Source organism: Populus euphratica, unplaced genomic scaffold (genome assembly GCF_000495115.2).
Source record: "Populus euphratica unplaced genomic scaffold, PopEup_1.0 scaffold1540.1, whole genome shotgun sequence".
Classification (NCBI taxonomy): Eukaryota; Viridiplantae; Streptophyta; class Magnoliopsida; order Malpighiales; family Salicaceae; genus Populus; species Populus euphratica.
The window spans coordinates 24,965-44,856 of record NW_011501390.1 but is presented as its reverse complement, the minus strand read 5'-3'; the positions used below and the strand labels follow the sequence as shown (position 1 = coordinate 44,856).

The 19,892-nt window shown below is 35.8% G+C and overlaps 4 protein-coding genes across 9 annotated transcripts; 3 read left to right on the top strand and 1 right to left on the bottom strand.

The window, feature by feature from the left end:
* The first annotated feature begins 16 nt into the window (after positions 1 to 16).
* On the top strand, positions 17 to 3,570 carry LOC105117835 (serine/threonine-protein kinase PEPKR2-like). Of its 2 annotated transcripts, XR_840819.1 has the most exons (5): positions 17 to 95; positions 417 to 1,190; positions 1,669 to 1,965; positions 2,206 to 2,383; positions 2,916 to 3,003. XR_840819.1 is itself a non-coding variant. In XM_011015610.1 (4 exons), exons 2-4 carry the CDS (start codon positions 434 to 436, stop codon positions 3,269 to 3,271), a joined length of 1,410 nt encoding a protein of 469 aa, XP_011013912.1. In that variant the 5' UTR covers positions 17 to 95; positions 417 to 433; the 3' UTR covers positions 3,272 to 3,570. The 2 variants fall into 2 exon arrangements, 1 of the variants encoding a protein (XP_011013912.1); XM_011015610.1 differs by lacking the exon at positions 2,206 to 2,383 and having other exon boundaries at positions 2,916 to 3,570.
* A 483-nt stretch (positions 3,571 to 4,053) lies between these two features.
* LOC105117834 (cyclin-B2-4-like) lies at positions 4,054 to 7,710 on the top strand. 4 transcript variants are annotated; one of them, XM_011015607.1, is made up of 12 exons: positions 4,054 to 4,489; positions 4,618 to 4,722; positions 4,843 to 4,975; positions 5,178 to 5,234; positions 5,355 to 5,406; positions 5,499 to 5,651; positions 5,737 to 5,862; positions 6,364 to 6,453; positions 6,540 to 6,761; positions 6,854 to 6,952; positions 7,051 to 7,232; positions 7,344 to 7,710. In XM_011015607.1, the coding sequence occupies exons 2-12, from the start codon at positions 4,668 to 4,670 to the stop codon at positions 7,486 to 7,488; spliced, it is 1,314 nt and encodes a 437-aa protein (XP_011013909.1). In that variant the 5' UTR covers positions 4,054 to 4,489; positions 4,618 to 4,667; the 3' UTR covers positions 7,489 to 7,710. The 4 variants fall into 4 exon arrangements, with proteins under 4 accessions (XP_011013909.1, XP_011013908.1, XP_011013911.1 ...); XM_011015606.1 differs by having other exon boundaries at positions 4,055 to 4,489; positions 4,656 to 4,722; XM_011015608.1 differs by having other exon boundaries at positions 4,058 to 4,489; positions 4,656 to 4,722; positions 7,054 to 7,232.
* Positions 7,711 to 8,839: 1,129 nt separating this feature from the next.
* LOC105117833 (BTB/POZ domain-containing protein At2g30600-like) lies at positions 8,840 to 14,545 on the top strand. Of its 2 annotated transcripts, none has more exons than XM_011015605.1 (13): positions 8,840 to 8,977; positions 9,351 to 10,223; positions 10,398 to 10,727; positions 10,863 to 11,093; positions 11,446 to 11,607; positions 12,037 to 12,249; positions 12,331 to 12,378; positions 12,471 to 12,529; positions 13,254 to 13,386; positions 13,496 to 13,570; positions 13,657 to 13,737; positions 13,940 to 14,008; positions 14,143 to 14,545. In XM_011015605.1, the coding sequence occupies exons 2-13, from the start codon at positions 9,423 to 9,425 to the stop codon at positions 14,359 to 14,361; spliced, it is 2,421 nt and encodes an 806-aa protein (XP_011013907.1). In that variant the 5' UTR covers positions 8,840 to 8,977; positions 9,351 to 9,422; the 3' UTR covers positions 14,362 to 14,545. The 2 variants fall into 2 exon arrangements, with proteins under 2 accessions (XP_011013907.1, XP_011013905.1); XM_011015603.1 differs by having other exon boundaries at positions 9,346 to 10,223.
* Positions 14,546 to 15,089: 544 nt separating this feature from the next.
* LOC105117832 (small nuclear ribonucleoprotein Sm D3-like) lies at positions 15,090 to 16,959 on the bottom strand. The gene is made up of 5 exons (XM_011015602.1): positions 16,731 to 16,959; positions 15,770 to 15,822; positions 15,597 to 15,663; positions 15,452 to 15,508; positions 15,090 to 15,321 (listed from the first exon to the last, which is right to left on the bottom strand). Exons 1-5 carry the CDS (start codon positions 16,887 to 16,889, stop codon positions 15,259 to 15,261), a joined length of 399 nt encoding a protein of 132 aa, XP_011013904.1. The 5' UTR covers positions 16,890 to 16,959; the 3' UTR covers positions 15,090 to 15,258.
* Positions 16,960 to 19,892: the final 2,933 nt, after the last annotated feature.

The window sequence follows — 19,892 nt, the reverse complement described above, 5'->3', positions numbered from 1 at the left end:
CTCCAATAAACACCGATCTATATTCTATCTCTATCTTTTGTTGTGGATTTTGTGATTCTGATCTCAGACTTCGAACAAGATTTCTGCTCAAAAAGGTATTTACTTTGCTTTGATCACGATCTATTTAATCACTTTCTGTTCAGTTAATGAATAACAATGAAAGGTTGAATCTTCTGATTTATGTTCCCTTTGGTTCCTGTTGTTGTTGTTGATTTTTTTTTTAAATTTCAATTTAGGGGTTCAGCGATCTCAGATTATAATTTTGTTTATAAAATTGTAAAAACAATTTCGATTTATTTTTATCAAATGAATTTTGATTCCATTCTGTTTACTTTCTGTGCTTCTGTAACCGAATCCGGAAGTGCAGTGCAGTAGAAGTTGATTTATTTTTATTTTTTCGAATTTTAATGTGATAGGTGATAGTTTTGATTTGATGAGGAAGAAGAGGAAAGGGAGTGAAGCAGATACGGGTGAGAATGCACAAGAGGAAGTAATACCAACGTGTGATTTGAAATCATCCAATGTTAGGTCTCATTATTCGTTAGAAGATTATAATAGGTTAAAGAAGAGGTGCAAAGAAGATCGGGGTAGGGAACCTGTTACTTCTTTCAAAAGTAGGCTTGCAGGCATTGCTACTGCCCCACCTTGTGGTGCCTCATCTTCGTTGGTGCTACCTGGAAGAGGGCTTAAGAGGAAGATAGGGTGTATAGATGTTGCTACTCAAACGGGTAGGAAAAATAAGTTTGAGGATGATTATATTTTGGGGGATGCTATTGGGCGTGGTAAATTTGGCTCCGTTTGGTTGTGCAGGTCTAAGGTTACTGGTGTTGAGTTTGCTTGTAAGACTTTGCAGAAGGGAGAGGAGACAGTTCATAGGGAGGTAGAGATAATGCAGCATCTGTCTGGTCATCCTGGTGTGGTGACATTGCATGCTGTGTATGAGGAGTCGGAGTGTTTTCAGCTTGTGATGGAGTTATGCTCTGGAGGACGTTTGATTGATCAGATGGTTGATGAGGGACGGTACTCAGAGCAACGCGCTGCTAATATATTCAAGGATGTGATGTTAGTTATTAAGTATTGTCATGACATGGGTGTTGTGCACCGAGATATAAAGCCTGAGAATATACTTCTAGTGAGCCTGGGGAAGATGAAGCTTGCAGATTTTGGCCTGGCTATGAGAATTTCAAATGGTAGGCCTTCTGCATCTGTTTTGAGAAGTGCTCATTCTGCTTTCCAGTGCTTACTTTTATATTGCATTTGCTTTGTTGGTGCTGACGACTTAAGCATGTAAAAAATAAGCATATAGACTGAAAATGAAGAATGTTTGACATGCATATCCTCATGGACATCAGGGCATTTTATTGTTGAACGGTCATGCAGGAGGTAGGGATAACGTGGTGTCTCTTGTATGATTTGTTGGTTCAGAAAGCATGCTCTTGTCTTTAGCATGTGATGTCATGAGTTGTTCAGTATGGCCAACGCTGTTATATAAAATAGTGCTATACATATCTAAATTCATATCTGCCTGGTTGACTTTGGCAGCCATGCTGCTATGTAACACAGACTAATATAAGAACAGATGCTCTCTGCAAGCTCTTTTTGTAATTATTACTTGTGTTCTCAAAGCTTATCTTATGCATATGAGTTGGCATTCTTACTATCCTGCAGGGCAGACCTTATCGGGTTTGGCTGGAAGTCCAGCATATGTTGCCCCTGAAGTTCTGTTAGGAAATTATTCCGAGAAGGTTGACATTTGGAGTGCTGGTGTCCTCCTGCATGCTCTTCTGGTTGGGGGCCTTCCATTTCAAGGCGACTCCTTAGAGGCTGTTTTTGAGGCAATCAAGAATGTCAAGCTTGATTTTCACACTGGATTCTGGGACTCTATATCTAAACCTGCACGTGATCTAGTTGCAAGAATGTTGACAAGGGATGTCTCAGCCAGGATCACCGCAGATGAAGTACTGAGTAAGTGTCTGATTCCCAATGAACTAAGACCCTGGACATATGGTTGCATTTTTTTTTTCTGGTTCTCATGGCTGCTTGAATTGAGGCAGAAAGATTTTGTTGCAATTTTATCCATCTAGATGGGTTAGACTAGGGCCACTTAGTGATAATTTCTTTAATGAGTATGCAGTTTTCATTTTAAGAGACCTTCTCTCCGTGGTCCTTGTCTGATGAGAAGCAACTTGATGGAATGCTTTTTAGGGGATTGCTGGCATGTCCCTTGTCAAAGAAATCTCCATTCTTTACTTATCTCAGAGTATTTACTCTCTGGGTTACCACCTCTCTAACTGAAAGAAGAATGTTCAGCTTATGTGTCTTGCATGTGTTGAGCTGCCATCCTAAATTAGATGCATGATGTGTCCTGTCTTTTGAGTCAAACGTAAGAATTCTTTGCATCTTTCCTTTTAATCTCAATTTGTAATGGCTCCTCAAAGGTATAGTGTGAAAGTGAATTCCTGGCCTTGAGGTGATGGTTTTGATTAAAAGATGCTCCAAATTTCTTAATCTGTAATTCTGATCTCGTTCTTTTCTTCCTGCATCAGTTTCTGATAATGTAAATTTGTTCGAGATTTTAACGCACATACATGGACTTAGAATTACCATTTTCACTAGGTTTACTATCCACGTGAGCTTGTCTGTTTGCAAAGGGATAATTAAACCCATTTTCACCAAGTTGTTGCTAACTCTTAGAATTACCATTTTCACTGGGTTTACTATCCACGTGAGCTTGTCTGTTTGCAAAGGGATAATTAAACCCATTTTCACCAAGTTGTTGCTAGCTCTCTCGAATTGTGCATGGTCCGTGATCTTGATTCATTTCTTGGACTCTGTGATGGTGGAACGTGGAGTAATTTGCGAGTTTATTGCCTTTTCTGTCCATCTAAACTGACTGTTAATTGCTGTCTCCTCAGGGCATCCATGGATTTTGTTTTACACAGAGCGTACCTTAAAGACATTGTCCATCAGATCAAAAACAAAGAATCAAGGTGCTGCAACTTCCTGCCAACCTGCAAATGCACTTGTGTCACCTGGAAACCAGGCAGGAGCTGGCTCTTCTGAGGAGGACTTGAGTCAGCATCCATCTGATAGTTTGAGCTGCAAGTCAGAAGAGCAGGATGAATGTGGTTTAGTTGACGCGCTTGCAGTGGCGATTTCCCATGTTAAGATATCAGAGCCGAAGAGGAGTAGATTGTGTGGACCCACTGGCCCAATAGAGCAGCAGTGTTCATCTAACATCACAGCTAACAATCTGTGTAGAGCATTTTGATTCTGGTGACACACTGACACCACTAACATTGCTCATCTCCACTGTTTTGTGAAGTGGGAGAGAAGAGGATTCAGAACAGCCACACACTTAAACTCCAATATTCAGTGGATACTGGGCAAAGATGGTAACGAGAGTAACATAACCATAGCTTGTAAATATGGCTTAATATCTTTTCATTAAATGCAACATCTCTCAAAAATAATAATTTGAACTGAATAACATTCAGTTATTGATACTATTATTTTGAGAGACTAATTTCAGGATGCGATTTCGATTAATATGAAAGGTTTATATGGATATAATGGATGTCATTACTCAGAAACTTACCAAATGCACTAGCTTCCCATATCAATTTATCTTGCAACTTGGCATGAAATTATTGGAAATTCAAAATTTCCAAGGTGCCCTCAATTGGGTCCAAGGTGGGGGTTATCAAGTAGAATTAAAGGGTGATAAATCCCTCGCTTTAAAAGACAACCAACCCTTAAAAAGGCTGTGGAGGAAGGATAAGAAAATAATAATAATAACATATTAGTATATTAAAATCGTAAAAAAAAAATAAAAAAACCAATTTGATATATTTTCAAGTAAATTAATTTTAAAAAAACGTAAGAAAAACAGAAGCTATTACACTGTGAAACACTCACTATTCTTTATTTTTATTTTTATCATTCCAATCAAATACTTTTTTTATATTTATTCATTGTATTATTAGACATTAACCGAAGCAGCCTAGAAGACAGGAGAGTAAAGTAGTGAAGTGTGGAAATTTCTTAAGAAAGGGCACCTGGCAAGGTAACCGTTGTGCAGCGCACAAGAGAACGCGACCTTTCAATCAGAGAAGATCCGACGGCCAGAATCTACTAGCCGTTGGTTTTAAAACTTGAGAGGAGGGCACAGACATAAATCCGATATTTGCGTCTCCATATCGCTTGTGCTTAGTCTATTTATATTTTTTTCTCTCCTCTACTTCTTTCTCCTCCTCCTCCTCTTAAACCCAACAAACAATTTCAGTACCAGAGCCAGAACTCGAACCAGAGAGAAGAAGAAGAGGAAGAGAGAGACAGAGAGAGAGATCGTACTCCGTTAACGGGGTTCTTTTGAATAGTATCTCTCTAAGATCAAGGCACGGGCGGGCGTTAAAGAAAGAAGGCTCTGAAGGGTTTTTTTTCTTTTATCGATATCGAAGAAGCTTAAAAGAATTCTTGAATTTTGAAGGTGAATGTTTTTATTTTATGATCTGGGTTTTACGTTTTGAAATCAATTCTGATCTGGTTTTCTTTCTCTTTTCTTTTAATTAAAACTTAATCGAATCAAAATTTGTACTGTAATGACTTTCTTTATAGATATTTAGCTCTTTTAATTTTTGGAGGGTTTCCTTTAGATATAGACAACAATGGCTGGATCCGATGAGAACAACCTGGGGGTGATCGGACCCGGAAATATTCAAGGTATTAAAAGAACCCCAAAAGGTTGTATTTACATTTTATTATCTATTTGGTTTAAAAATGATGTTTTTTTAAAGCTATTGGAACCCTAATAAAAATGAGATTTGTTTTTCAATCTTGAAGAGGGTTTACGTGGCCGACTAGGGAAGTTTCCAGTGGCGACCGGAACTAATCGCCGGGCGTTGAGCAACATTAATCGGAACATCATCGGAGGTCCACCGTATCCCTGTGCTGTCAACAAAAGAGGGTTATCAGAGTAAGTCTTCTTAAACCCTAATTACTGTCTTAATCTTAATCTTTTATATCTTGTTTGGTTCCCGAGAAAAGTAAGGAAAAGAGAAGAAAATAGGCACTTGGTGGTGTGGAGTTTTTTAATCAAATTTCTTCGGCGTCTTTGATTACCTACTTTTGATGTTTTTTTCTTTTGTTTGTCTTCTCTGTTTGTTTTTTTATTTTAGAAGAGAAGCTTTTTGTAATAAGAACCCACCAATTCCAGTGCATCGACCTTTGACTAGGTCAGTAACTAATTGACCTCTTTGTCTCTTTGTTTGACGTTGAAGGTGTTTGTTTTTAATGTCAAAGGTTTGATCTTTTAATTGAATCTTTTTCTGGTGTTATTCTTGATGTCTGTTCAGGAAGTACGCGGCCCAGCTTGCTAACAAGCAGCAGCAACAACTTGAACCAGAGGTACCTTTTTAAAGAGCTTGAATTTTCTCTTAATTATAGGGTGGGATGTCTAGGGTTGTGAGATTGGATTGAGAGTTGTTTGTGTCAAACAGGAAATCAAAAAACCAGTTCGCCCAGTCCCAATTTCTAGTGAGCCAGAAGATTGTAACATCATAGATGTGGAGGACTACAAGACTAGTGATGACTTTTCTGCTCCGACTTTTGTGCAACATACGGAGGCAATGCTGGAGGAGATCGACAGGATGGTATTTGCAATTAACTTATTTTTAATTTGTTTGTATTGCTATTGAGCTTTTGTCAGGGTTCCATTGATACCTTGGTTTCCTGCAGGATGAAGTTGAAATGGAAGATGTCGAAGAAGAGCCGGTGTTGGACATAGACGGCTGTGACAAGAGGGATCCACTTGCTGTAGTGGAATACATTGATGATTTATACAATTTCTACAAGAAAGCAGAGGTGACACAGAATATATCTCTTCCTATTCAATTTGTGAAACATAAACAAAGCCTTCATTGCTTTTTATTTTTGTTTTGTTTTGCTTGGTCTTTTGTTATAATTGGAGAATATTTTAATTTGTAAGATTTTATTAGGAATCACTAGCCTAAAAGATTGTCCTATGATTATTGGACAAATAGGACTGATATACATTTATTTTGAAATCTTAAATTAAACGAAGGTGGAGCTTTTCATTATGAAGTATGTTGGAAGGTCTAGATGTCCAATCGTTTGGTAATGATTGATGGAAAAGGGCTGCTGATGTTATGATTATTAGGCAAATAGGGCTGTGCACATTTATTTTGAAATCTTAAATTAAACCAAGGTGGAGCTTTTCATTATGAAGTATGTTGGAAGGTCTATACATGGAAAAGGGCCGCTGATGTGGTATGGTTTCGTTATGAAGTATCTTCCTTATCAGTTCCCTTACTACATGAACTTTTCCTGGAAAATTGATTGCAGAGATCTGGCTGTGTCCCACCAAACTACATGGCACAGCAATTTGACATTAATGACAGAATGAGAGGCATTCTCATTGATTGGTTGATTGAGGTATGCATGTTACATAATGCTTAAAAGGTCAAGAATTAGTTATCTGGTTTCATCAGAACTGCTCACAAATTTGACTGGATTAACAGGTGCACTACAAGTTTGAATTGATGGAGGAGACCTTATACCTTACTGTCAATCTAATTGATAGATTTCTAGCAGTTCATCCAGTCGTGAGAAAGAAACTCCAGCTCGTTGGAGTGACAGCCATGCTGCTTGCATGCAAATATGAAGAAGTATCAGTTCCAGTTGTGGAGGATCTCATTCTGATTTCTGACAAAGCATACAGCAGAAAGGAAGTGCTTGACATGGTATATTATTATTTTATCATTCTTTAATTGTTATCATATTAATTATGATCAGAATGTGGATGGATGTATGATATGATTTTGAATGCCTGCAGGAGAAGAACATGGTCAACGCTTTACAGTTTAATCTCTCTGTTCCCACTCCTTATGTTTTTATGAGGAGATTCCTAAAAGCTTCACAATGTGACAGGAAGGTGTGTGGTACCGATCTTCACACAAAGAATTTAACTGCGCTTAATCGGATTTTTAATGAAATGGTACTGATTATACTAAACCAGTTGTTATTTTGAAGCAGCTTGAATTGCTTGCGTTCTTCATAATCGAGCTTTGCCTCGTGGAATACAACATGCTCAAGTTTCCACCTTCATTGTTAGCTGCTGCTGCAATATACACCGCTCAATGCACCCTTAGTGGAACAAAGCAATGGAGCAAGATAAATGAGTGGTATACTGGCTACTCAGAACAGCAGCTTACGTGAGTGTTTTTTCGCCTGCTTAAAAAGAAATTGTTTGTTGTTCCTTACATGTCAAGCTTGACAGTCTTTTTTACTCACTGTTTTGCTTCCTTTTTCCCCATGGATTACAGGGAATGCTCAAGGCTTATGGTTAATTTTCATAGGATTGCTGGTACAGGGAAGCTAACAGGTGTACACCGGAAGTATAGTACCTCAAAACTTGGTTACGCAGCAAAGAACGAACCCGCGGACTTCTTACTGGATCCTCCATTCTAGCAGGACTGATAAAGCAAAAGATGAATTGACATGAAAAGACTTAACCTTATTCAAGTAAATTTCGGGGTTGGGGTTATAGTGCAACTTAAGTTGCCCCCCCACTTCTTGAACATAGAGAAACTTTGGTATTCTTTCTTTGATGCTAATTGAACACAGCAGGGAGGATGTTGTCACTTGTCTCCAAGAACAAAATAATGTTTTTAAGGCTTGGTTTTCTATGTATATTTGTTGTTGAATCATTCCCAATTTGAGATAATGATTGAACTTGGGTTGTTTTGGATAGATTGGTTTGGATTTTTGCTCGTTTGAGAATGCGGTTGTACCTGCGGTGTAATCTGTGTCCAAAAGCATCAAACGTTCCCTTGGAAATTTAGAATGCCCATTGTTATACACAATTTTTAACTAGAAGTTCAAGCTCCAGGTTTTGCTCAAGCCTTAAACAGGGATTACTTGCCTGTTAAAATCACATCAAAGGGCTAGATCACCTAATGAAGCTGACAATTCCATCTATGATCTCATCAATCAAGATCATAAAACTACAAATAGCGCAAATCAGAAGTACTAAAAGCCCTGTACTGCATTCATTTAATAAAACTGATCTTTTTTTTTTTGTTTATATCATTTTTTTTCGATTTCTTTGTTAAATGGAGTTAGTTTTCAGTCATTTAGATTAATTAATTCATAATCTTAAACTATTTAATGTATAAACCATCATATCAAAATTGAGGGATTTTGAATAAATATCAATATTTACTTATTTTTAGCAACTCTAAAAAATTTAAAGATATTCTTTTTTATTTATTTTTTATTTATGAATATTTTCTAGTTATAAAACTCAAATTAAAAAAAAAAGAAGTTATCCAATCAAACAAGGTAAAATTAATTAAAACTTGATCCTTAACTTATCAATAGTTCTCCTAATAGATAAATAGTTTCTTTAAGTAGTATTTAAAAAAATATATTTAAAAATATATCAAAATAAATTTTTTTTATTTTTTAAAATTTATTTTTAATATTAGTATATTAAAATGATTAGAAATTATAAAAAAATAATTAAAAATTAAAAATTAAAAATTAAACTTTCTTAAAAATATTTGTACTTGCTATAAATCTTCTTATTTTAAAGCAAAATTCTATCATTAGTAGTATTTGTCACCAGGGTAGCAGAGATTAATGCAAATCAACACTGGCTTTGTCAGAAAGGAGGTGGCAGTTCTTAGTAAAGCAGTCCTTGTCTAAACACGTGTACCGCTAAGTGCCACGTTTCGCTTTCCAAACAACCAAATTTATCTAAGCCACGACTCATCAACGTGGCATCCTGATCCTTAAAAAAAAAAAAGAATAAAAAACCAAAACAGAAGTCTCTCTCTCTCATAAAGTTTCCTCCTTTCCAAGTTGATGATCTAAAATATCTGTCATTTGAATGCGGTCCTCATTATTTTTCGTTTTCAAGTTGTCGACGAAGATGGTCCCTTGAATATTCTATCAGGTAAAAGAAAAAACTTGCATTGAATCTGATATTTTGTTGTTACTTCTCGTCATCTTTTTCATGGGCCATGGCCTTTTTTGGGTATGTTTTGAAGATATTTTGATGTACTGTTATTGTCTTTGAAATGAGATTGTGGTGTAGGATTGATGATGGATTTAACAGTTTTTTTTTGTCAAGTTGGATGGTTTTGTTTGTGGCTGATTCTAGGTTTCTCTCTAAGATAATTCATTAGGTTGCTGTTGTTATTTAATATCAACATTTTGTCATAGTTTGATCAATTGATTTTGATGGTTTTTATTTGTTTGAGCTATGGGAATTTTAGAGCCTAAAATCTAATACAATTGTTCATGCTTTCCTTTTCCTGATAGATAAGGTGGCGGCCCTTACTTGGAATCTCTAGGCTTCTATAAGTGATTGTTTTTTCCCCCCCGATAGTGAGGAAGAGATGATAGAAGAGAAAGAGAAGAAGTTTCTCACAGTAGCACCATTTCAGTGTGCTTGGAGGAAAGATTTGAAATTTAGGGAAGCTGGAAGAGGTTGTGTGGCTTTTGATGCTTTTGCTTGCAATGATGTCACAGTGGTGTTTAGGGAGAATGTAGGGAGTCAACACTACCATTATAAGAGGGATAACAGTCCTCATTATACTGTGATTCTTGGGAGTCATAGGAATCGTCGACTGAAAATTGAGGTCGATGGCAAAACAGTTGTTGATGAGGAAGGTGTTGCGCTTTGCTGCTCATCCATGTTTCAAAGTTATTGGATCAGTATTTATGATGGGTTGATTAGTGTCGGAAAAGGGAGATACCCTTTTCAGAATCTTGTGTTTCAGTGGTTAGATTCAAATCCAAATTGTAGCATTCGGTATGTTGGTCTTAGCAGCTGGGATAAACATGTCGGGTATAGAAATGTCAATGTGTTGCCGTTGCCAAAGAATCATATGTTGCTATGGAAGCAAGTTGACTCTGGAGAATATGAGGGGACTGATGATGGAGAAGAGGAGTTAGAAGGTGGACAGATGAGCTATGAGAGACGGGGACTTGAGAATTTTCTTGAGAGTTGGGAATTATCTGATGTATTTTTCGTTGTTGGCAAGGAGGAAAGACTTGTCCCAGCTCATAAGGTTATCTTACAAGCATCCGGTAATTTTCCTTTGAGCTCGTCAAATGAAGATGTTATTCAGCTGCAGGATGCAACATATCCAATTCTTCATGCACTTCTTCAATATATATACACCGGCCACACACAGGTATCTTAACTGTTCCACATTTCCAGATTTTATGCATCTTTAACGAGGATGATTCTGCCTTTTGTTTTCTTGTCATGTTTTTTCTTTTAAGATTGACTCTAGCTGCCAGAATCACTTCTAGTTACTTTTGGGCTGTTTAATCTCACTCCGTTCCCGCTTCCCTCTTTGATATAGATTTCAGAGTCGCAACTTGGTTCTCTATGGGCATTGAGCTTACAATTTGAAGTGATGCCACTGGGGAAGCTCTGTAAGGAAATTGTGGAGCGATTTAAATTGAATAAAAAGTTGTTTGACTCCAGTAAGAATGTGGAATTGTCATATCCAAGCTCCCAGCCCCATTGTTGTATGGCCTTCCCTTCTCAACTGCCTATAAATGTGCAAAGGCTTAAACAGTTGCAGTCGACTGGAGAATATAGTGGCATAAACATTTACATTGAGGGTCATGGTCTTGTTGCTCAACCTCACAAAGTCATTCTAAGTTTATGGAGTGTTCCATTTTCAAAGGTGAGCCATCTTCATCTAGCTTCTGGTGTCTCCATGTTCTCTGCATAGCATGTTTTGGAAATGTTTTATGAAAGTATGTTTTCACGGTACAAGGAACTGACAACTACATAATACCTGATTAAATGAATTCAACAGATGTTTACAAATGGAATGAGAGAGAGTAGCTCCTCAGAGGTTTTCTTAAGGGATGTGTCACCTGAAGCCTTCAAGGTTATGCTTGAATTCATGTATAGTGGAGAACTCAGTTTGGAAGATTCCACGGAATTTGGAACCTTGCTCCTGCAGACTCTTTTGTTAGCTGATCAATTTGGGGTCACTCTCCTTTACCAAGAATGCTGCAAAACACTTTTAGAGTGCCTATCGGAGGTAGTTAAGCCTTATTTTACAAATAATTTAATCAAGAATGTTTTAGTATTATCATATCTTTGTTTTGTTGTTATGATATGCTTCTTGTTGGCTAGAATTAAAAGAACAGAGAAGTGAGTTGCGGTTTCGGACTTCTGAAAACAAAAGAAGCGACCCCTTTATGACATTGAATTAAAAGATATTGACACCTTTCATGTACATATTATATGCAGGGATGGAGTTCTCCTAGTGGAAGAAGGTCATACAACAAGAGTTTTTCTATTATGCACAAGTTATAATGGACGACGAAGCAGACAATTTGGGAACTTTGTTGGCTATTGCTGTTGAAGCTAACTGTTAAACTTTGTTGCAGGACTCAGTAGGTCCAATCCTTCAAGCGGTGTCATCGATTCCATCATGTAAACTCATTGAAGAAACATGCGAGAGGAAATTTGCTATGCACTTTGATTATTGTACCGCTACAAGCCTTGATTTCATCTTATTAGATGAGACAAATTTTAGCAATATCATTCAGGTGGGTTCTCATTCTTTGAGTTGATCACTTTGAATTGACAATTGACTCTAGGATTTATAGAGCTGAGTCAAAACAAGTGTACTCTGCCCACAGAATCCAGGACTAGTGGTCTGAAAATTTAAGAGGAGCAAGTGCTTTTCATTTGGAATATTGTTTCCTTTTTGAGATTGGAAGTAAGTCCATGGTATGCTAGTGGTTTAGTGCATGGGATAAAAGAGGGTTTGGACCCAACAGCCATCAATCGATAGATAGGAGAAGGAATTTTGAAGTCATGCTTTAGTTGTTTCAAGTTTAAAATGGACAAAGGATAACATGTGAAATACCTTATACATACAGTTGAGTTTCTTCCTTGAAAGCAATTCTTCGTGAATGCTGTCAAATGCCAAATAAAATCATAGGCATTCTCTATAACAAAGGATGGTTTTGCAGCATCAAGATCTAACTGTAACATCTGAGGAAAGAGTTCTCAATGCAATCTTCATGTGGTGTATGAGACATAAAGAATTGTGTGGATGGGAGGTCATCGCTGAGCTACTTGCACTTTCTACTCCTGACCTCCTTTTCGGGGACAGGCTTCAATCTCTTAATAACTTGTTGCCATTTGTGCGATTTCCATTGATGCCATATGACTTGCTTAAGAAGGTAAGTAAGCTTTGGTTAAGGAAAGGACAATTAGACAATCTATTGAGAATGGTACCCTGAACTCCTGTTATCATGTTGCAGCTGGGGCAAAGCAACCTACGCAGGCATGTCCCTATTTTTGATGATCTTGTAAGTTATCATCTTTCTAGAGAGAGTGATTGTTGACAGACAATATGGGCATTCATTTTCATCACTAGATTTCTTGTTTGGTAATTTCACAGGTGAGGGAGGGCATCGGTTATGCAGAATTTGGATCCCTAAGGCCAGGGAATGACCAAAAGTAAGTGTATGATGCTATTTTAACTTTCATGTTCATGTGTCTTGATCTAGATTGTGAGAGTGGTCTAGCCTTTTAATCCTTTGGTAGTGGAGATGGATATCTGTCTAAATTATCTAATCCAAGTTATACATGGAGGGAGCTGATTATTATTCATAGGAAATCTTCACAAGAATATTGGTAGAAGTTTTTAGCCACTTTATCCTGTTGCGAGAGAAACAAAGGAGAATTCCCCAGTTGCCCCTATCTTGGTGTCTATTTGGCAAACGAGCCCCTGAAAAAAATTTCACCAAGGGTCACATTTCATCAATTCAACCCAAATTGGGATGAATCCTAAACAATGTAGTTTTCCTTTAGGATAAATTCATCACAGTTTGTATATAATTTCATCCAATTGGGTTGAATTGACGGAATGCGATGAAAATATGGTAAATTTGATGAAGTTTTTTCCACAAGGGCCTTGTTTGCCTATTTGACACAAACACAAGGGCTGAATTGGGGGTTTTTCAAAAACAAATGAACAGTTTCTAAAAATCTAATTCCCTTCTTATTGTGTCATCTTCATGAAGGATTCTTTTGTACATGCTAGGTGGAAGTATCTTTCATGTCACGTTACCATCTTATGCAATTTCAATGCTACTGTTTTAACTCTATGCTTCCATGCTGATGTGTTTTGGATAAGCCATGGCTTAAAGACATAATAGCTAACAGAGTCTTATTTTTATAGCCCTAGGTTTCAACATAGGCGATCTAGCTATAAGGAGCTCCAGTACATATGTGATGGTGACAGCAATGGAGTACTCTACTTTGCTGGTACATCTTATGGAGAACATCAATGGATTAATCCCGTTTTAGCAAAGGTGAACTTTGTGGTTTTCTTTTATTTTTTCTATCATGCAAGTATCTCTAGGTAGATCAGTGAACCACATTCGATACACTGCTTCTTATCCTCTTAATTGAATGTTCCAGAGAATCACGATCACTGCCAGCAGTCCCCCTTCAAGATATACCGACCCCAAGACTTTGGTGTCACGAACTTACCAGGTTAGTGTGAGTGATGTCTGCAAGTCTGTAACATATCTAATGTATAGTGTGTTTCATTGGTAATCGAGTTATCTTTCCTGCTTTAGGGAACGTCTTTTGCTGGGCCTTGCATGGAAAATGGACACATACGAGCATGGTGGACAGTTGACATTGGCCAAGATCATCAGGTTTTTGTCCTCCTATACTTTTCGCAACCTTAGTAAATTTCCCTTTTAATCTTCCCTATACTCAAATGGTTTCTTCGATTGTGTTTGTCTAAATGCAACAAAGAAAAGTATTAACAATCATAAAACTGTCATCCAATCCAACTTAGTTTTCTGACTCAAGTGCTTGGCCCCTACTCAATTCTCCCTTCTATGATTGATGCAGCTTATGTGCAACCACTACACTTTGAGACAAGATGGGTCAAGAGCCTTCATAAGATTTTGGAATTTGCAGGTAAAACATTTAGTCATCGTTCTTTTTCAAGATATTCACTCCAAGCCTGCAAAATGGTTATCCTATCTTCAATCCCGTTAACCAGATTTAATGCCAGTGATTGCCTATCGTAACTGTCCCTTTCTGCATCCCAGGGTTCACTGGATGGGAAGACATGGACGAACTTGAGAGTGCACGAGAATGACCAAACAATGTGTAAGGCTGATCAGTTTGCATCATGGCCCGTAACGGGGCCACATGCTTTACTTCCTTTTAGGTTCTTCAGGGTTCTTCTAACAGGTCCTACGACAGATGCCTCAAACCCCCACAACTTGTGCATCTGCTTCTTGGAACTCTATGGTTACTTCCACTAGCTTGAGAGATTTACGCTTAGGTGTGTTTACTTCTTATTTTGATGGGATTTATAGATGCCCTTTCTTGTCCCAACAATATGCAATCCATTACTGTAACCAAAATAAAATGTAGCCATTACAGCTCTTATGTACAGCTCCTGCGTAATGAAAATAAAAATTCAAGCGTCTGCTATCCAAATGAAAAGAAACTCCCTGCATAAATTGTACAGTTCCTGGAACTTCTGTATTCACCTTTATGCCCGTGCTCATGAGCGGTAAGGCCCAAAGTCCTTTGGTTTCCAATTTCCGTTGCTGTATGTACACTAACGCAACAACGATTCTGAGGACCTGCAGTCCTGCACGTTACTCGGTGTCCGTTCCAATGCTTGAAGCAGGTAGGATATTGAATTCGAAAGAAATGGATGGATGCTTTGTTTGATTGAATGAATATTACATATCGTTTCTGTCGAGACTGAGAGGCCAACCTTTAATTCATCGCTTAGCTTTCATCTGCGCTTCTTTTTATTTTATTTTTTCAATCCTTCCACGCTGAAATGGTTATACCAAATTGGATTTTGTCTTCTATACTTGTTACACTACGGCCATCCTTGCCCCTTCAATCAAGCCAATATATATAGAAAAAACATCAACCAGTTAAAAAAAGCCAATATATATATATATATATATATATATATATATTGTAGGTGGCTTTATCTGGATGATGTTCCTTCGTATCACTCATATAAACCATACAATACCAAAACTGAATACATTCATGCAAGTAGAGATATGTCACTCATAATCCGGATTCATTTATCATCATTTAAAGAAAGCAGTACAAAATTCAACCTTATACACCAAATTTCATTGAAGAACAGGGATCCTAATTGCTCGAGCCATTGCCATTTGAATTGCCGATTACCTCCTGACAGGTGGTACAACGCCCCTGCCTGGGGGTACTCCACGCCCAGCAGCTTGGGCCTGCACAGTAAAATAGAATCAGGAGTTAGTCTTTACAAGCTGCTTAGATACAGAGCTGTAAAATTGTTTTCGGCTGAAAATACCAGATGGATGATTAAATTTAAGACATTAATGAAATAAAAATGCTTACTTTAGACCGCATTGCAACAGATCTTCCCCTGCCAACCCCAAGTGATGCACTCTTGCCCTTCAAGCACATAAGAAATGGGTAATATGAGATCTTCACGAAAATGCAAATTCAAGAAAAATCTAAAGGATTACAAGTGGGAGCATACCTTGATTCTAGCATCCAAACGCTTGAACATGGGAGCATTCTTTAGCATATCAGGTATAACCATGAATCTGTTCAAATTTCACATTATCATCAAATAATTACAGTCAAGCTGTGAAAATCCAACATAACAACTCAATAACTATATATGAGTTTAATAAGGATAGTATTAGGTACCTGACTTTACTGCCACGAATGAAAACATGCTCAAGCTGTGAGACCTTCCCATCCTGTAAAGTAGCAGACCAGAATCAGTAACCAGATTAAAAAAACCAAGATACAAATGAAAGAAAGATAAACTAATTATCCAAGCTGATAGCCATTGCATCAAACAATCTCTTAAGATTAGCATTAGTAAGTCAAAGACACAATGATTCAAATTGATTAGCTTGATTGAAGATCAAAACATAATAGATATAGACAATATGAACAACTACGCGGCAAAGATTTAAAATAAGCTCTCTCTAAAATCTTTTTGGCATTCATCCACAGATGCATCCATACATCTCAAAACTGAATGTTTTCATTTAAAACTGCTATAACACGGACTAAAATTACAAGCACATATAATTTCTTTAAATTCTCCTGTCCCTACTTTATAAATTGAATATTTCTAATAAGCCATCATTTTGGATTGGATACTTTTCATTAGGCAAATCATTATTTCATCTCATATAACCATTTCATCAATCTAAAACAACTCAGAACGTATCTTCCAATTTTGAGCAGCATAAATAACATAAGAAAAACATAATCCTAGAAATCATTCATTAATTATAATGTGACTTTTCACAAGCATTGACACGCAATTCTTAACTCCTAATCCTTAACCAACTATACATCAAAAGGAAGTGTCTTTCTCTTGAACTATCCTACTGATTTGCTGAACAAAATGGACAGCTAAACTCAAGACCATCAGCAACTATACACGAATACAAAGAATCCTGGATCATTTTTTAAAATAAAAATTCTGTAAAGAAAAAGCTCCTTAATTTAGGGTTTTACGGCCACAACTTCCCTAGGGTTTTTCAAAACAATAACCTAAAACCCTTTCAACTCATAATTTCACTCCACAATCGCAAAATCTAGGGTTTCACAAACAAAAATAATCAAGAAAAGAGTGAAAAAGCAGTAGTGCCTTAGCAGTGTAAGTGATGCTCTCAAGCTGGCAGTTCCAGTTATCCTCACACTCTACCATGCCTCCTCTATAAAGCTCACCACTCTTCAGCTCCACCGTCACTATGTGACCGGAAGCCTCGTGTAATAGCTTCACCGGAATTCCCAAGCTTCTGCTCATCTCTCCTCTTCTTTCTCTCAGTCACTGCTAAACCCTAATAACCCCAAGGACAACGATCCAATCGTTTCCCTCCCTCCATGCCTGCGTTTTATAGTGTAGTGAGTGAGGGTATATTTGTCATCTAATAAAAAATAGGGACTTCTTAGTAATAAGGCAGATGATCAGCCTTTTGACGTGGCGTAATATTCAGGCTACATGTAAGCGTTGCAGCGTTTAAAAAGGAAAATGGCCGCAATGTGTCTCCTCTACAGGTCATCGAGCTGTTGCTATTTTAATAACAAACGGCTGCATCAAAATCTCTGGCGGCTCCTGACGTGGCATTGTAGCGATTTTAAAAAATTATTAAAAATATTTAAAAATGATTTTTGTAGAAATATTTTAAAATAATTTTTTAAAATTATATAATTTATTTTTAACAGTAACCATCAAAACTATTCAAAAATATAAAAAAAATATTTAAAAATACATTCCCAAACATACATAAATATATGTTTGGGATTAAGATATGATGATATATGATTGGGTTTTTTTATAGGATCTATAAAAAAAATAAAACCAAAGACATGTATTTTTAATTTTATGGGTTCATTTGTTTTGCACTTACTTCTATGTTTGCGGTTGAAATTAAGTGTTTGGTAATATATCAAAATGTGTTTTATATTGTCAGATTCACTAAAAAATTGAGTTTAAAATGTATTTTTTGTGAAGTAGTTTTTATATGTTTTTTTAATTGAATTTTGTAAAATTCTGTTTGTTTTTGTGTTTCAAAAGTTTTTTTTTAATTTAATTTTTATTTTTATTTTCTTTACTTCAAATTAATCTTTTTTATTTATTTTAAAATCATTTTGATATGCTAATATCAAAAATAATTTTTTAAAAATAAAAAAATTGATGTATTTTAAGTAAAAAACACTTTTGAAAAACAACTATAACCATACATTTTATACATGGTTTTTACTACACATAAACCTCAACCAAAATTTTTACCAAACAAATATTTAAATCCAACCAACCACACTTTTTCTAAATTTAGTTTTTGAAAACCATAACCATAAAAGTTACCCAAAAAACAAACGCACCTAAATGAGATGTAGTTTGTGCTTTGAGGAATTGTACTTATAAAAAAACTCAACCTCACCTCATCATACTTCAATCTCAAATATATACAAAATAAATGTTGATATGCATCGTTTTTGTGCTTTGTTGTTAGATTGGTTTATGTTATGATTTAAAGATTATTTGTAATTCTTGAAATTTAATTCAATTTCAAAGATTAAATTAATTTATGTATTTAATTTTTTTTAAAAATGAATTGATTTGAATTATAAATAGAATCCAAATGATAAAAAATAGGTAAAAGAAAATCAAATAAAAGACTCTTTTTTATATGAAATAAAGAACTGAAATGAAATACTACACTTAATTTGAGAGAATGACTTATTATTGAATCCAGGAAACTCTTATTATCGTATAGACTTATAACTTTCTAAAAAAAAAAGATTACAACTTATATTTACTTTAATAAAAACATGGTAATCAGTAGAGGAAAGAGTCAAAACAAAACAATTCACTCCTTAATCAATAATGATTATTATCAAACCTAACAAAAACACCTACAAACTCGCCATTCCCTCTCTTTAAATAATTACTAGTAAGTACTTTACGCTTTTGAAACACATTTATCTTTAGAGGCCTGGTCATCACATCAATAACTTGCTCTTAAGTTCCACAATAAACTAACTCTACAATTCTCTTAATTGTAAGATCACGCAAGAAATAAAAACGAACATTGATATGTTTGCAATGTCTATATATCATATGATTCTTGGAGATTTTGATCAACAAACTATTGTCACAAAACATAGTAGTATTTTCATGTCATGAATGATCAAGTTTTTTTAAAATCCTTCTCGTCCAAATGACTTGACTAACACAGTAAACAACTACCACAAACTCGACCTTAGTTGTCAAAAGAGTAACTATTGATTATATTTTAAATGATCATGAAACAACTCTTGAGCTCATAAAATAGGCATAGCCTGAAGTGTTTTTTTTTTGTCTTTTAGATCACCAACGTAATCATTATCAGTATAAACTACTAAATTTTCACTCTCCTTTATTATAGAAAATCTCATAATCATTTATTCCTCTCAAACATCTTAACACCCTCTTTACTAGTTGCAAATACAACTGAGTCTCGTGCTCTATATATCGACTAATGAGACTAACCACAAGCATTGGATTAGGTCTAATATTCGTTAAATACATCAAGCTACCTCCCATGTTTTTGAAGAAATTTGTATCCACCTTAACTCTATATATATCTTTGCAAAATTTAAACCTTAGAATTAGTGGATTGAGCACTGAGTTGCTTTATTCCATATCAAATCTCATTATCACTTTCATGACATACTTCTTTTAACAAATAAAAATCATATTATCTTTTTACAGTACCTTAATACTAAGAAAGTATCACATCCTTTTAAGATCAGACATATCACATTTATTCTTTATTAAATGCTTAAAATCTTTAATCATAAACTCATTATCCCTAGAAAAAATAAGATTATCAACATAGATATTGACACTCAAGATTTTACTTTTTTTACTTACCTTGACAAATAAGGTGTGTTTGCTATGGTATTTTTCAAACCCCTCATTTATAAAATAAGCTTTTATTTAGCTGAATGTGCTCTTAAAGCTTACTTTAGCCTATATAAAATCTTCTTTAACTTATACACTTTGTTTAGATTGTTTTTCTTCTCATAACCCTTTGGTTGTTCCATGAACATATCCTCATTCAGCTCACTATATAGAAATCCTGACTTTATATTTAATTGATACACTATCCAGCCTCTTCATACAGTAAGAGTAATAACAATACATAATGTCTCCATCATTGTTATTGGAGTAAATACTTTGATATAGTTGAGTCCATACTACTGTGCTTAGCCTTTAGCTACTGGATGTGTTTTGTGCTTTTCCAGCTCCTAGTTTTCATTA

Coding starts and splice junctions, on each gene's coding strand:
- LOC105117833 (XM_011015605.1), top strand. CDS start 9,423: ATGATAGAAGAGAAAGAGAAGAAGTTTCTCACAGTAGCACCATTTCAG. Junction 12,379..12,470: donor TCCCTATTTTTGATGATCTT/GTAAGTTATCAT, acceptor GTAATTTCACAG/GTGAGGGAGGGCATCGGTTA. Junction 13,387..13,495: donor TTAATCCCGTTTTAGCAAAG/GTGAACTTTGTG, acceptor TGAATGTTCCAG/AGAATCACGATCACTGCCAG.
- LOC105117835 (XM_011015610.1), top strand. CDS start 434: ATGAGGAAGAAGAGGAAAGGGAGTGAAGCAGATACGGGTGAGAATGCA. Junction 1,191..1,668: donor GGCTATGAGAATTTCAAATG/GTAGGCCTTCTG, acceptor ACTATCCTGCAG/GGCAGACCTTATCGGGTTTG. Junction 1,966..2,915: donor CACCGCAGATGAAGTACTGA/GTAAGTGTCTGA, acceptor CTGTCTCCTCAG/GGCATCCATGGATTTTGTTT.
- LOC105117834 (XM_011015607.1), top strand. CDS start 4,668: ATGGCTGGATCCGATGAGAACAACCTGGGGGTGATCGGACCCGGAAAT. Junction 4,723..4,842: donor CGGACCCGGAAATATTCAAG/GTATTAAAAGAA, acceptor TCAATCTTGAAG/AGGGTTTACGTGGCCGACTA. Junction 6,762..6,853: donor GAAAGGAAGTGCTTGACATG/GTATATTATTAT, acceptor GAATGCCTGCAG/GAGAAGAACATGGTCAACGC.
- LOC105117832 (XM_011015602.1), bottom strand. CDS start 16,889: ATGAGCAGAAGCTTGGGAATTCCGGTGAAGCTATTACACGAGGCTTCC. Junction 15,823..16,730: donor GCATCACTTACACTGCTAAG/GCACTACTGCTT, acceptor GCTACTTTACAG/GATGGGAAGGTCTCACAGCT. Junction 15,322..15,451: donor CTGTTGCAATGCGGTCTAAA/GTAAGCATTTTT, acceptor TTTACTGTGCAG/GCCCAAGCTGCTGGGCGTGG.